Raw genomic sequence first — 14,476 nt, forward strand, 5'->3', positions numbered from 1 at the left:
AACCTGCCCGGGCCAACACACACCTCTCGGGCAGCTCAGAGAGGCGGCGAGGGCAGCGCGGGGGCAGGGGGAGAGGCGTGCCCGCGTGTGTGCGTGAGTGTGCGCGTGTGAGGGTGAGTGTGTGAGCATAAGTGTGTGTGTGTTGGGGGTGTATGCGCAGGCGCGCGTGCGTATTAAGATCCGGGGTGTAATTCCGCAACGAAGGTCCAGGAGATCGGGCATCGCTAGTATGGACAGAGCTTTGTGTCCAAACAGGCAGTGCAGGGACTAACCCGCGAGGGCGGGGAGCGGGGTTCTCCCGGGAGGGGCAAGGCGAGGAGCCGAGGCTGGGCACGGGAGGGGTGCGGGATTCCTAACCTGGACGGGACGCCTGGATGTGGGAAGCTCTGGACCTGGGCTTCTGCCGGAGGATCCGTGCGCCCCAGCCCAGGCTGCTCGGGCGCGGGTGACACCCACACCCCAGGGATGCTCCACGCCAGGCAACGCGCACTGGCCGTCAGGTCGGGTTCCCGAAACGGCGCCCGCAACAGCGGGGAGAGGGGTGGCCTTTAGGGGGACGCCACACCTCCCGCCCCGACCCGGCTCCCCGGATCCTCCGGGCGCCTTGCCCGCCGCCCACTGGGCCCCACCCGGGGCGCGGAGGCCGCACCACCCGGCCCGGGGCTTCCCCGGCGGAGCATGCGGGGAGTAGGACGCGGGTTACGCCCCCCCACTAGGCGCCCACCGCCGCCCACCGCGCGGTAGCCCGGGCGCAGGGATGCACCGCCGCGTCCACACTCCCGCCGGCTCCGGCGGTCCCTCCCCCAGGCACTCACAAAATTGTCGCCGCAGCCGTTGTCCGGACACAGCACATAGAAGGAGACGCCGGGGTCGGCGTAGAAATCCATCCTGCGCTCGGTCTCCTCGGTGGCGATGAGCTCGAAGGGCGTGTTGGAGCACCATTTCTCCGCAACGTCGGCCAGCTGCTGGAAATCCATTGCGGCCCCGCGCCCGCCTCCCGCCGCCGCCCGCCCTCCCGCTCCTCGGCGCCCTCCTCCCGGGCGGGCAGCGCGGCGCTCGGCTCGGCCTGCGCGGGCTCCTACGGGGCCGGGCTGGGCCGGCGGGGACTGTTTACATGCGGTGCGGAGTGGGGCGGGCGGCGGCCGGGGACAGCGCGGCGCCGCGCCCGCGGCTCCTCCTCCGCCCCGCCTCCCCCCGCCCCCTTGCGGGCCGCCGAGGGGGTTGGCGCGGCCGGGCCGGGACGCGGGGCGGCGGGAGGGGCAACCGGCACCCCCGTGGGCGCCCGGATTTTCCTGGGCGCTCCCGCCCCCCTTTATTTTTAAACAAACCCGGAGCATCCCGGGGCCCTGGCCATCGCGGGGCCGCCCCGGGCCGTGACGTCATGGACCCCAGCCAATCACCGGAGCCTGAGACCGCGCCGCGGCCTGCGAGCCCGGTGACGTCACAGCGCGGGCCTGGAATCCGCAGCTTCGCTGGTTACCTGGAAGCGGTGCGAGCGCCCAATACCTGGTTAGCGTTTCTGTGGAGTTAGAAAGCCCACGAAGCGTTTACCCAAATGCGATTTAAATGCAAGGGAGGCCAAAGAACTGCAGATAACTTGGACCTTGTCTGGGGCTAGCACTGGAGGAGCTGAGAAAATCTAGGGAAAAGGGAGTTTTTCTTTTTGCAGAAACCAAAGTTCTGTTCTCCGATTGATTTAAGGAATGTGTCGTCTTAATGCATTTATCAGACACTAATATGAATGTTCACTTGCAAAGGAAGGGCGTGTGATTATTTTTATTTGCGTTAATAAAGCTGAATATTTCTTAGAAATAAGCCTCGTAAGACTGGCTTCAGTATTATTCAGCTTGAATTCACATTGCATAACCTAAAAAGGTCAAGAGGATAAAGCACATTTTAAAACAAGAGTGTGTGGCCCAACGATTGCACCTGTTGAGTGCTCACTGGCTGCCATGTACCGGACAGGCATTACTGGATTGCAGAAAATGCACTAGGGTCCTCGCCCGCAGGACTTGAACACTACAAACACAGACACGTTATAAACATTCAGCCAGATTTTTTCTCTAAAGTGTGTCTTCTGAACCAGGCACTGTGCACGAATTTACATTCCCACCAACACGTGTATGTGTTTCCTTTTCTCTGCACCCTCGTCAACATCGGTTGTTTTTTGACTTTTTAATCATAGCCATTTTGACTGGTGTGAGATTGTATCTCATTGTGGTTTTAATGTGCATTTCTCTGATGACTAGTGGATGTTGAGCATTTTTTCATATGTTCGTTGGCCGCTTGTTTGTCTTTTTTGAGAAATACCTATTCATGTCCTTTGCCCACTTTTTAATGGGGTTGTTTTTTTCTTGTTGAGTTGAGTTCCTTCTAGATTCTGGATATTAGTCCTTTGTCAGATGCGTAGTTTGCAAATATTTTCTCTCATTCTGTAGGTTGTCTGTTTACTCTGTTGATTATTTATTTTACTGTGCAGAAGCTTTTTAGTTTAATTAAGGCCCATTTGTCTATTCTTGTTTTTGTTGCACTTCCTTTGGGGTTTTAGTCATAAATTATTTGCCTAGGCCAATGTTGCAAGGAACTGAATTCTGCCAACAACCCGAATGAGCTTCAAAAGGAGATTTTTTTCTCAAACTTGTCTTTTCCAGACAAGAACTGAGCCTATTACTATGATTTCAGCCTTGGCAGAACCTGAGCAAGAACCCAGTGATGCCATGGCTGTGCTGGGACTTTCAGAACTGTGGACTAATAAATAGGTGTTGTTTTAAGCTGTTAGGTCTTTTTAAATTCTTCTTGCAAAGCAGTAGAAAACTAATACACAGGACAATGAAGGAGATAGGCACATGAATATAAAAATGCAATATGCTGTTGTAAAGTTACAAAATGTTCCTTAAAAAAAAAAGTATGGGTGTCTCCAGATAGCACAAGCTTCCTTGCAGTTTTACCTGGCACCACCATTTAAAGCATAATATGTGTTCCAAAAATGAATTCCTTAAATTTGAGATGAAAATATGAAAAATACATTCTTTTTTTCCTTTTTGGGAAAGAAGGAGTTTTGTTTTGTTTTGTTTTGTTTTAAATCCATGTGTTTTAAAATAGTCAAATTTGCTCCAAGTGATGAATGATCACAATTATGAAGTTATGTTTATTTAACAAATAGTTTTTGTCAGAAAATGAAAAGTTCTTATGAAAAATAGAATTTTGGGTACAAAGCAATTGGTCAGTGAAATGGATACTGTTGGGTTTCCTTAGAAATGCATTGAGAGCAACAGCAAAAGCTTCAGAACTCCTTGTCTGCATTGATTCCTCCCTCTGCCATTTTAAGTTTTATGTCCAGTTGCAACTTCCTTCATTGCTCGGAGCTCAGTTTTCTTTTCTGAAAACAGGGACAACAGTGACATAAAGTATATAAAGTCCTTATTCTAGAACCTAGCACATAGTAAGAGCTCAGTACATGCCATTATTACTCTTAATCTACTTCTTAGGGATGATGTGTAAGAAGATCAGCTAATGAATTTTTAAAGTAAAATTCAGGAGTGACATGAGGATGATATGATTGGTAATATTGGTCACAGATGAACCTAAATCTCATTTTTTTCCCACGTCTTTAGAGCAGGGTTTCTCAACAGCAGCACTATTGATATTTGAAGCCAAAAATTCTTTGTTATTGGAGGCTGTCCTGCACATTGCAGGATTTTTAGCCACATTCCCTGGCCTCCAGCCACTAGATGCCTGTAGCATCTCTCTCTACCCTCCCCCTGTCTCCACTGTGACAAGCAAAAATTTCTCTAGACATTGCCAAATGTCCCCAGAGTGCAAAATTGCCCCTACTTGAGAACCACAGATTTAGAGAGAAAGGTCTTGCAACAGTTGTGTTTTGGTCATTTTTACTAACTAATGGAAAGGGTGTGCACATAAAGCAGCTGAAATTCATCCTGGAAAGTCCATCTGCAGAAGCTGCTTGAAACTTTGTTTCCTTAGAACAACTGGAAAAGCAACAGTTGCTTAGCTAAGAAGATCATAAACCTTTGCCCTGCCTCCCTCCTGCTTGGGGAGAGTTCTGTGAGGCATCCCAGGTTGTAGGGATGTATTGAGGCCTCATGCACAGGGCAGTGGTCATTTCAGAACTCCAGCCAGGTGTTTTGTGCAGCCAGTAGGTGAAGAAACACCAGGGGCTCCCATACCCCCTGTCTTGTGTTCCTATAGCCTTTGGCTGTGGTTTGGAAGTAGAAGGAAAATTAAAACTTCTCCCTAGCCAGGCGTGGTGGCTCACACCTATAATCATCCCATCACTTTGGGAGGCTAAGATGGGTGGATGACTGAGCCCAGGAGTTCGAGACCTGCCTGGGCAACATGGTGAAAACCTGGCTCTACTAAAAATACAAGAATTAGCTGGGCATGGTGGCATGTGCCTGTAGTCCCAGCTACTTGGGAGGCTGAGGTGGGAGAATCCCTTGAGTCCTGGAGGTCCAGGCTGCAGTGAGCCATGATCACACCACTGCCCTCCAGCCTAGGTGACAGAGGGAAGCCCTATCTCAAAAAACAAAACAAACAAACAAAAAAACTTATCCCCACCAGCAGGCAGAGTTGTACAATCTTCATCGTATTTAAGGAATGCTTCTGTTCATTTATAGAAATCTGGGCTTTGCTGTCTCTGAAAATCACCATTTGCCTTTGGGAGATGTGTGTTGGCAAGAAGAGGAGACATATTCAAACCCCACTGGCTAGGACATCAGGAGCTCAGTATGGAATCTACAGGCCACCCTAGACTGTCCTGCTAATGCTGACTCTTCTGCCCATCTCTGTTCTCAAGTTCTCCATGGCTTTTATTCTAGTGTAAGTTTGATGTTAACATAATTTGACCTTTGATTCACTCACTCCTATGTTGTAAGTCTGTTTAATTAGCCCTACTTTTTTGATAAATCTGCTCTATCCACATAGGAGTTATACAGTAGGAGGAGGTAGGTAGGGAGGGAAGCGTAGGTGGTTCCACATTCACCCTTCACCTGAGCCCAAGGTTGTCTCATTGTATCAAGAGGGACTGTAGACCCCAGGTTCCATGAGACGGTGGTCAGGAGAGAGGTGTTTGATGGGAGAGGTGAAAAGACCATAGGATCTGGAGAAGTAACTCCCAGGAGAGCAACACAGGAAGGATGAGAGCTGTCTTCTCCCTGCACTGTGCTCCAAAACAATGAGCCCGGCAGTGGGGCGGGGAGGATAAGTAGAGGACAGATATGAGTTAAGCCTGTGCCAAAGGTTATGTGTCACTGCAACTAGAGTCTGAAAGAAAATCAAGTTGGAAGATCAGCAAAAGTTGAAGATCTATATAAATGAGTCATTGTGATTTATCCCAAATGCCCAGTAAAGCTCTGGGAAAGGATTTCCTTCAGCCTGCTACTCTGGGGCTAGGAAAATTCATTCTGAATTTTCTTTCTGAATCTTCCAACCTTAGTTTTTACAAAATTATTTCCTTTTTGGACATTCCTCTGAAAGGTTGGGATGTAGAATTTGAGCGAGTTAGGGGTTACATGATTTGGTTACATTTGCCTTCAAAAAATGCCTAGCTGATCACATTCACCTGGTAAACATTTTCCTTTTATATATGTCAAAGAAACAGAAATACTTACGATTTGGTTTTTAGCTTCTTTATTCATTGGAACACTTCAATATTCTGTCTTCTTCAATGATTCCCCCTTGCCCGTATTTTCAGCTGGAACAGTTTCTCATTTTCCCTATTTCTGAACACTTTCAAGGGCTTGCTTTAGTAAGCCCAACACACAAAACGTCCCTTTCGGCAAAATCTCAGCGGTGGTGCTAAGGGACTAACACAGACTTTAAGGTCACAAAACCATTGTTTTAACATTTTTCTCTGTTACTTTTCTGATAATGATGACAGTTCTGTCTCTATTATGTTTGTTGAGGCTTACTAGTACCCAGTGATATTAGCTTGTCCTCTAGAGAGAGGTCCCAAGAGTATTACACCAGATCTCCTACGAAGATATGGGATTTCCTCTAGGAAAAGGTGTGTATCCAGGTAATTTACTAAGCCGGAAGCTGCTGTGATTCTATGGCAGCCTTATCTCTTATGACACACCCATTTACTATGATTCGGTGATCTGGATGATGGCACAGAGTGCTGTACTAAAGCCTGCCCCAGATGGTGGGTGTGCATGTCATCAGCTATGATAATGGGAAAGTGGCTAATGGAAAGAGCACAGCTCAGATATGTGACACAATGGAAACATTTGGGCATTAGAAAGACTTCAAATTATAACTTTGCCACTAATTAATTGTGTGATCTTGGATAAGTTACTTAACCCCTGCAAACCCCAGTTTTCTCATCCGTAAAAATGGAATAAGGACATATGCCTCATGAACTTGTAAGGATCTGAGAAAATAAATATGTGAGTGTGTGACAGAGTGAGATGGGGAAGGAATGCAGTGATTAAACAAGATTTTTAAAATGTGAGGAATTTGACTATATACCCAAAGTTCTTACAGCATGACCTTTGGTCTATAATGCATGTAGAGGTATTGACTTAATTCTAGATTTTGTTAAATCAGGTGTACATGTTGAAAATTTTAAGGTGTATCAATTAGAAATTGCATTCATCTGATAATAAAAATCTTGACTAAAGTGACTTGAACAAGATAGAAGTTTCTGTTTGTTTCTCACATGAATGAGATCTGGAGGTGGGCAGTGCAGGATGGAATTGGCCGCTTCTTAATAATCAGGGTTTTAGCTCTTCTTTCTGCTTTACCGTCCTTAGTGTGTGGCTTCCATCCTCAGAGTTGCCTCATGGTCCATGATGGTTTCCGGAGCTCCATCTACACCCACGTTGCAAGCAGTATAAAAGGGGGAAGGACAGAGGAACACAGGCCAACTGTAATTACTCTTTTAGTCCCAACCAGCAACTTCCTGTTACATATTATTGTTTCCTTTGTATCAGTAGTTTTTCAGCAAGGTATATTTTCCAGAATTTTATTGCTAAGGAAGAAAAGGAGAATGACTATTGCAGGGTGCTAGAGTTTGAATATTTGACCTTCCAAGCCTCATGTTGAAACTTCATCCCCGGTGGTGGAGGCAGGGCCTAGTGGGAGGTGTTTGGCTCATGGGGGTGGATCACACATGAATGGCTTGGTGCCATCCTTGCAGTAATGAGTGAATTCTCACTCTGTTCACTCCCGAGTGCTGGTTGTTAAAAAGAGCCTGCGCCCTCCTCTACCTTCCTTCCTCTCTTGCCTTGTGATCTCTCCACACAGGCTCCCCTTCTCTCTTCTACCTTGAGTGGAAGTAGCCTGAGGTCTGCACCAGGTGCAGATGCTGGTGCCATGCTTCTTGTACAGCCTGCAGAACAATGAGCCAAATAAACCCCTTCTCTTTATAAACTACACAGCCTCAGGTATTCTTTTATAGCAACAAAAATGGACTAAAACACAGGGCATCTAACAGTCTCTGCCACAAAGGTAACCACTAAGTATTAGAAAAAGAATGAAAAATTCCAAACGAGTAGAAAGAAAAATGGAAAATAAAAAAAAATCTCCATCAATCCAGTAGATAGCGAGAAAGGAATAAAAAGAAGCCAAGGTGGAATAACTAATTCCAATTAAGTGTAATCATAATCAATGTGAATATGGGAATCAATGTGTGACTTCACCCACAGATGAAAACACAGAGTGCCAGACAGAATAAACCAAACAGCCGGGCACAGTGACTCACACCTATAAACCCCGCACTTTGGGAGGCCAAAGCAGGAGGATTGCTTGAGCTCAGGTGTTTGAGACCAGGCTGGGCAACATAGTGAGGCCTTGTCTCTACAAAAAATAAAACATTAGCTGGGCATGGTGGCCTGTGTCTGTAGTCCCAGCTACTTAGGAGGCTAAGGTGGGAGGATCGTTTGAGCCCAGGAGGTTGAGGCTGCAGTGAGCTGTGATCATGCCACTGCACTCCAGCCTGGGTAACAGAGCAAGATTTTGTCTCAAAATAAATAAATAAATAAATACATAAAAATAAAGCAAAACTCATCTATATGCTGTTTACAAGAGACACAATTTCTAATAGAGAAAGTGTGAAAGCAAAGAAATAGGAAAATATACAATAGGCAAATAACTTTAAAGGATACTTTTTAAAAAAAGGTAAAATCATGACACATAAAAATAGAGGCTGAAACATCAAAGATTTTATTTAACTTCTTAATTAACTCATAAGGGAACTAATAAGATGCTATATAGGAGCATTCAATGTACTACACTTTTATCATTGAATCAGGAATGCTGAAATGAATGTACAAATAGATGTAAAACTGGTTAATATCCATGGGACAATAATCAATTGCTATTCACGAAACACAATTTTTATTTCTATAGACAAAAACTTTTTACATTCCTGTAAGTGTTCTATATAGGAGCTCAAAGATAATGAAAGGCACATCATTTATAGAATCAGAAAACTTGGAAGGGGGGTGCTCTAAAACAAGGCACAGTTTTCCACTGAAGACACCAGTCCACCTTTCGGTCTATTTCAAAGTCTTTTACAATTTTTCCCTGGTGTCCCCTTTCGTTTCGTGATCATAACAATTCCAAAGGAAGATTATTCTTAAGTTTGGCTTGCAAAATCCAGGTCCATGTAGTGTTAATCACTTACAGAGTTAACTTCTGTCTAGAAGTTTGAATAAGGAATCCCAAATGATCTTTTAGAACCTTTTACCAAAAAATGTCACCCATAGTATCTATATGTTTGGGTTAATTTCTTTCTTTTTTAAATTCCTCCAAATTTCTTGAGTTATCTGGCCTGACAGGAATAATATTCCTCACCTCCTGTAAGGCTAGGATCCTATAAGCCAGACACCAGCCAGTTTTCCTAGGAGGGCTTTGTATGCATTGGCTCCATAAGTAAAGTCAACTTTAGCTTCTGAAAAGTGGCTGGTCACATCTGATAAAATAAGCATCATTCTCAAAAAGGACACTCCAGGTAAGGCCCTGGTTGTACAACTGATTCATCCAATTATATCCTAGTAAGAAGGATAAGATATTCCTGTTGAGCTTTTACATATAACTATATTGCCATGAAAAGCAAAGAGATTCAGTAAGTTTCTAGATTCTATAGGATCAGTGAGAATCAAATACAATTTTTAGATGTTTCATTTCAGTTTATGATATGGTTTGGCTGTGTCCCCACCCAAAACTCATCTTAAATTGTAGGTCCCATTAATTCCCACATGTTGTGGGAGGGACCTAGTGGAAGATAATTGAAACATGGGGGTGAGTCTTTCCCATGCTATTCTCATGATAGTGAGTAACTCTCACGAGATCTGATAGTTTTATAAAGAGGAGTTTCCCTGCACAAGTTCTCTAGCCTGCTGCCATGTGAGACGTGCCTTTCACCTTCCACCATGATTGTGAGGCTTCCCCAGCCATGTGGAACTGTGAGTCCATTAAGCCTCTCTTTTGCAAATTGCCCAGTCTCTGATAAGTCTTTACCAGCAGTGTGAAAATGAACTAATACAATTTACAAAACTAGTCTACTAAATTTTATAGGTTATAGATAGCTTAGAAAAAATCGGTTTATGTCTACAACCAGACTATAGAACATTGAAACAAAATCAACAACATTATTTTAAAAAACACAATAAAATTTCCCTTTTCAGTTCATTTAGTCTTATGTAAGTAACTCTTGTTCTGAGGATCTTGGGTTAGCAGTTCTCCAGACTAAAAGGAGTCCTAGAGATCTTGACTGAGTTTACTCATCTGAGCTGAGAGTTATCTAAGAGATATCAGCTCAGAAAGCTATACCCAAGAGTCTATGTTTTAAAGTATCAACAGTTTGAAGTATCCAATATAGTCCTTCTCCATGAAGCTCTGAGACTGTCTTTCTTGGTTGAAGACACAAAATCTGGCCTGTAGCTTATAGCAGGGTCTTCACACAAGCCTGCAGGGCCTTAGTACAAGCCTGAGACTGTCCTTGGCTGAAGACACAAAATCTGGCCTGTAGCTCATAGCAGGGCCTTCACATAAGCCTCAGAGTGAAAAAAAAAAAAAAAATTCTGCAGATGACAGAGACCTAGAGTGGCTGTTTGTAATTTATAACTGGTAGCCCTCAAATGTGACAGGTCAGATGAGGGGTGCATAATTTTAATGCAACCAGTAAAGAAATGTGGTTGCTTCTGTGGCATGCCAAAGATAATAAAGTCGTTCCAAAAAATAAAAATAAAAAAATAGGCAAGTTGTCTCTAAGGATAATAATTAAGTTTGCATTCAAAAAAATCTGATTTATAAAAATGGAGGAACACAATTTTTATGGAGAAAAATACATTGAGATATAACATAATTATGAGACATAATATACCAAATATATGAAGTAAAGAGATTCAGCAGTAGGGCCTAGGCATTTTATTTTTTATAAAACTCCACAGTTGAAAACAACTAGCTTAGGAGATAGTAAATTCAAATTAAAAATCTAAGACTGTGGCCAGGCTAAGGAAACATTTTAAATAATAACTGAAATTAGGATTGAGAACACTACACTGTTGTCTAATATCATTGGGCAAAGCATTGTCAGGACTCTGATAAATACATGAAAACACAACAAACCAATTTTATAAGAGTTTGATCAGTGTTTTCCTTGAGGGTAAAAATAAATCATGAGCAGTCAGGGCACTGATATATCTCCAGGGATTTCCTCTAAAGTTCAGATGCTCCTTGGTTTCCAATGAGGTTAAATCCCAATAAACTCATCGTAAATCAAAAATGTCAGAAGTCAAAAATGCACTTAGTACCCCAATAAACCCAGTTGAAAAATCATAAGTCAAACCATTATAAGTTAGGGACCATCTGTATGCCATTTCTGAAATAGTTACATTAACAATATTTTATCTACACAAATTTCACTTAGGAAAGACTAAGTACCTTCTCTGGTTTGATAACTCTTCTCATACAAATCCTACAATAGTAACACATCAAAGAAACCTAACCCTTTTTATGTGATGAAAGAAACAAGTTTGTGATTTTCAAGGGACCCACTGGAAAATCTCAAAGATATTTTAGGTGTAATAGATATCCTAATTTTCTATATATTAAAAAATAGGGAAAATGTTAAATTTTATGTTCCATGTATTTTACTACCATAAAAAAGGTTTAAAAATTGTGATGAAAGAATGGCAAAAAAAAAAAAAAATCTGATCTTTTTTTATTTTTTCCTAAATTTAATATCTGATTTTCTTGCGAGAACAAAAATTAAAAAAAAAAAAAAAACTTATCAGAACATATTTGAATGCTCGATTAAGATAGGATCTTGGGTGCCTTAGAAACAATACTTTATTACTTATTTGAGTCACAAAAAAAGCATTTTGAAATAAACATAGAAGGCAACATGATTAAAAAGAACCTTTGCTCTTTCATAAATGAAAACCTTTTGTACTTTTTCTTTTTAAATAGTCGAGGATCTAGTAAGGTCAACAGAAAGCACAGGAAATTATTCTGGTAAGACCTAGAATCTTTGCTATCCAGGCAGATTACACAGCAAGTAATGAATAACCTTTTACATTGTCGGTGAAAGCATTAATCAGTAAAACAACGAAAAAGGCTTACCAAAATTAGGCAAACTTTGCTAAGATTTCAACAGATTATGGAGCTCCTTTTCAGACTCAAGTATTATAAACGAAGGCAAATAAAACTCACTTTCCAAGTTTGTCCTACATTTCGCTCTTTTTTATCCCACACAAACTGACATTTTTCTTTAGAACAGATCTCAGGGGGCCTGCAGGGTCAAAACTAATTTTATAATAATACTAAGATATTATTTGTGTTCACATGCATTCATCATTGCTATCTTCAAATGAATCACTAAATATTTTAAAGATTTTCAGTTTCTATTTTTAATACAGTAAATATTGATAGTCAGAACCCACATAACGAAAGTTCTTTGGGGTCCTCCATAAGTCCTAAAAGTGTAAAAGAGGTCAGAAACAAATGAAAAAAGCCCATCTACTGCTTTAGGACAAAATTATTCTTCTTCCTTGGAAAACAAAAGCACACACACAGTTGTATTTGTCACTACTTCTCCTAGTTTAGTCTTAATAAGTCATATTAAATACATTTTAACCAAAATAGCTGACATCTGTTTACAATGACCCATAGATATAGCCTCTCTGTAGCATATACAAATAAGAAGTAAAAGCATGTAAAGTTAAACTAGGATTAGCCATCAATGTTTTGGTATTATACCTTACTTGGCTGCATATACTAGAAAGTCAAGTCAAACTAGCTTAAGTAGAAAAGAAAATGCACTGGGTCAGGTAACTGATAAGTTCAGGAACTAGATAACTTCAGGCATGGCTAAATCTAGGTGCCCAGGTAAAGTTATCGGGTATCCATCTCTCTCCATCTCTCGGTTCTGTTTTCCTCTGTGCTGGCTCTGTTCTTCAGCAGTCTGTCTTCTCATGCTAAAAAGACAACCCCTAGCAGCTCTAAGCTCATGTGATCCTTAATTTCTCAGAGCTCAAAAACGAGAGATCCACATTCTCTCCTTCTAAGTGCCTGATTATTCTCCCTAAAAAGTCCTTAAGTAGTTCTACTTGGAGCTGAAGCCTACCTCTGAGCCAATCACTGATGCTAGAAGTCTGTGATACTCTAAAAGCTCAGCCTGGATCTCTGGCCCACCCCTGTGTTTGAGGACGGGAATCCCTTGATTGCAGGATCTACCACATCATTCAGAAGAGGGAGCACTTGTTCTCTGCACCAAGTGTGATGCTGAATGTTTTCATTAAAAGGCAGATTTGTTTAGTGGAAAGAAAGCCAGACTGACATTCAAATGACCTAAGGTTTAGTTCCAATTCTACTATCCCCTAACTGTGTGACCTTGACCTTAGGTAAGCCATGTAACTTCCTTGGACACTACTGTTTCATCCATAAAATAAATATGTTGGATTAGATTATATCAGATCTAAATGTCTATAATTGTATTTCACTAATTCAGGAAGAATCCAGGTTCATTCTTCTGTTCTGGGACTCAAAAGAGATGAGAAGATGAAGTAGGTTCTAGTTGTCTTAGTCAATGGTCTTCTGGTTGTCAATAACAGGAACTCATTCAAGCTAGCTTAGAGGGGAAAAAGTCAGGAGACCTTTGTATAAAAGTCTAGAATATCTCACAGAACCCAAGGACAGGAGTGGGTTTCATGACAGCTGAGAACCAGGAACTAGAAAACTACCAGGAACTACTATTTCCAGTCTCTTCCTCTCTCTCTCCCACCCCTCCTCTTCTTTGTCTCTAGCCAGATCATTTTCCATCCTTTCCTTTGCACATCTGTTCTGTTCTTCTCTTAAAATATCCACTTTCCTGCTTCTCCTAGCATGTGGATGAGAATGCTTTTCTACGATGGCAGCTTCTGCTCATCAGTTTCCATTACCCTCATTCCAATTAACAGGTTGTCTATTACTGAACCCCAGCTCCAATTTGATTGGTGCACCTCAAACTCAGGAGTCCCTTCACAGACAGGAGAGCAGAGTGAACCATCACAAACGTTATGTCTCATGGAGATGGAGATATTCTCAGTGGAAGGGGGTACTGAGCTGGGAAGACATTGCAAAAGGTATCTATTTCAACAGTTACATTGTGGTTGTTTTTCTATACAGACAGCAAGGTACTACCATAAGGAAAGGAGAAATTTACAACTATAAAGCTTTTAGACAACCATGATTTTTAAAAAAACAACTTCTTGGAAGGGGGTGAATTCATAGAATATAGGAAGCTGAATGTGAGTCATAATAACCTTATTTAAGAAAGTGGGGGAAAAAAGCCCAGTGGAAAGTGTAGCCAAAAGCATAACAGATAACAGTTTTAGGGTCTTGTATGATCTATGTATATTTGGCAGTGAGGACACCAAGAGATCCATATATAGATACAGTGGTATTTCTTTTCTGAAACAATTAGAATAGCCAGATGGGCCAGTTTTCTACAGCAGCGTCTAAGCCAATGTGTTCTGATTCTACCTCTTAGAAGAAAGGCCATCTGATGGACGCCCAGGCAGAATCACAAAAAGTTTCACACTGACATTCTCATTTCTTTAGTCATAGCGCTTACAGTGCTTTATATACACATAAAAATCTAGGCATGTTACTTTCCTTTATAGGTCTCTAAGGCCCACCTAGTTCAGCCCTCTTCAAACGTTCTTTGTGGCAATCATACCAAGATAGTTGGATGGAACTTCTGTAGAATGAATAGCTCCAAGCAACTCTAGGACTGGGCAGGAAAAGTGTGAACTCCCTGGTATGTGCAGGACAGAATCACATTGACAAGGCCAGAATCTTTTCCTGGAAATAGCAATTTGCTAGTTTTGGATCTTTGACCCTGATTATTTATTGATTTGGAAATTTAAACAGCATCATCTCCAAAATGTGCCTCTGGGCAGAGATACAAGATTAAAAGTCACACATGAAGGCAGCCAACTGTTTTTCCTTGTGAAGAAAAGGAAATCAA

General features: G+C 42.2%; 2 protein-coding genes across 3 annotated transcripts in view; both read right to left on the reverse strand.

Annotated features, from left to right (window-relative positions):
* The window catches only part of MTURN (maturin, neural progenitor differentiation regulator homolog), a 29,077-nt gene extending 27,995 nt beyond the window's left edge, over positions 1–1,082 (reverse strand). Inside the window, exon 1 of the mRNA XM_005549889.5 lies at positions 816–1,082. Coding sequence (XP_005549946.1) covers positions 816–977 — 162 coding nt within the window. The 5' untranslated portion in view covers positions 978–1,082. The remainder of the gene's footprint in view (positions 1–815) is intronic.
* A 4,555-nt stretch (positions 1,083–5,637) lies between these two features.
* The window catches only part of PLEKHA8 (pleckstrin homology domain containing A8), a 100,001-nt gene continuing 91,162 nt past the window's right edge, over positions 5,638–14,476 (reverse strand). For both annotated transcript variants that reach the window (XM_045388961.3, XM_045388960.3), the window contains one exon: positions 5,638–6,831. In XM_045388961.3, coding sequence (XP_045244896.2) covers positions 6,770–6,831 — 62 coding nt within the window. In that variant the 3' untranslated portion in view covers positions 5,638–6,769. The remainder of the gene's footprint in view (positions 6,832–14,476) is intronic.

This window comes from Macaca fascicularis, chromosome 3 (genome assembly GCF_037993035.2).
Source record: "Macaca fascicularis isolate 582-1 chromosome 3, T2T-MFA8v1.1".
NCBI lineage: Eukaryota > Metazoa > Chordata > Mammalia > Primates > Cercopithecidae > Macaca > Macaca fascicularis.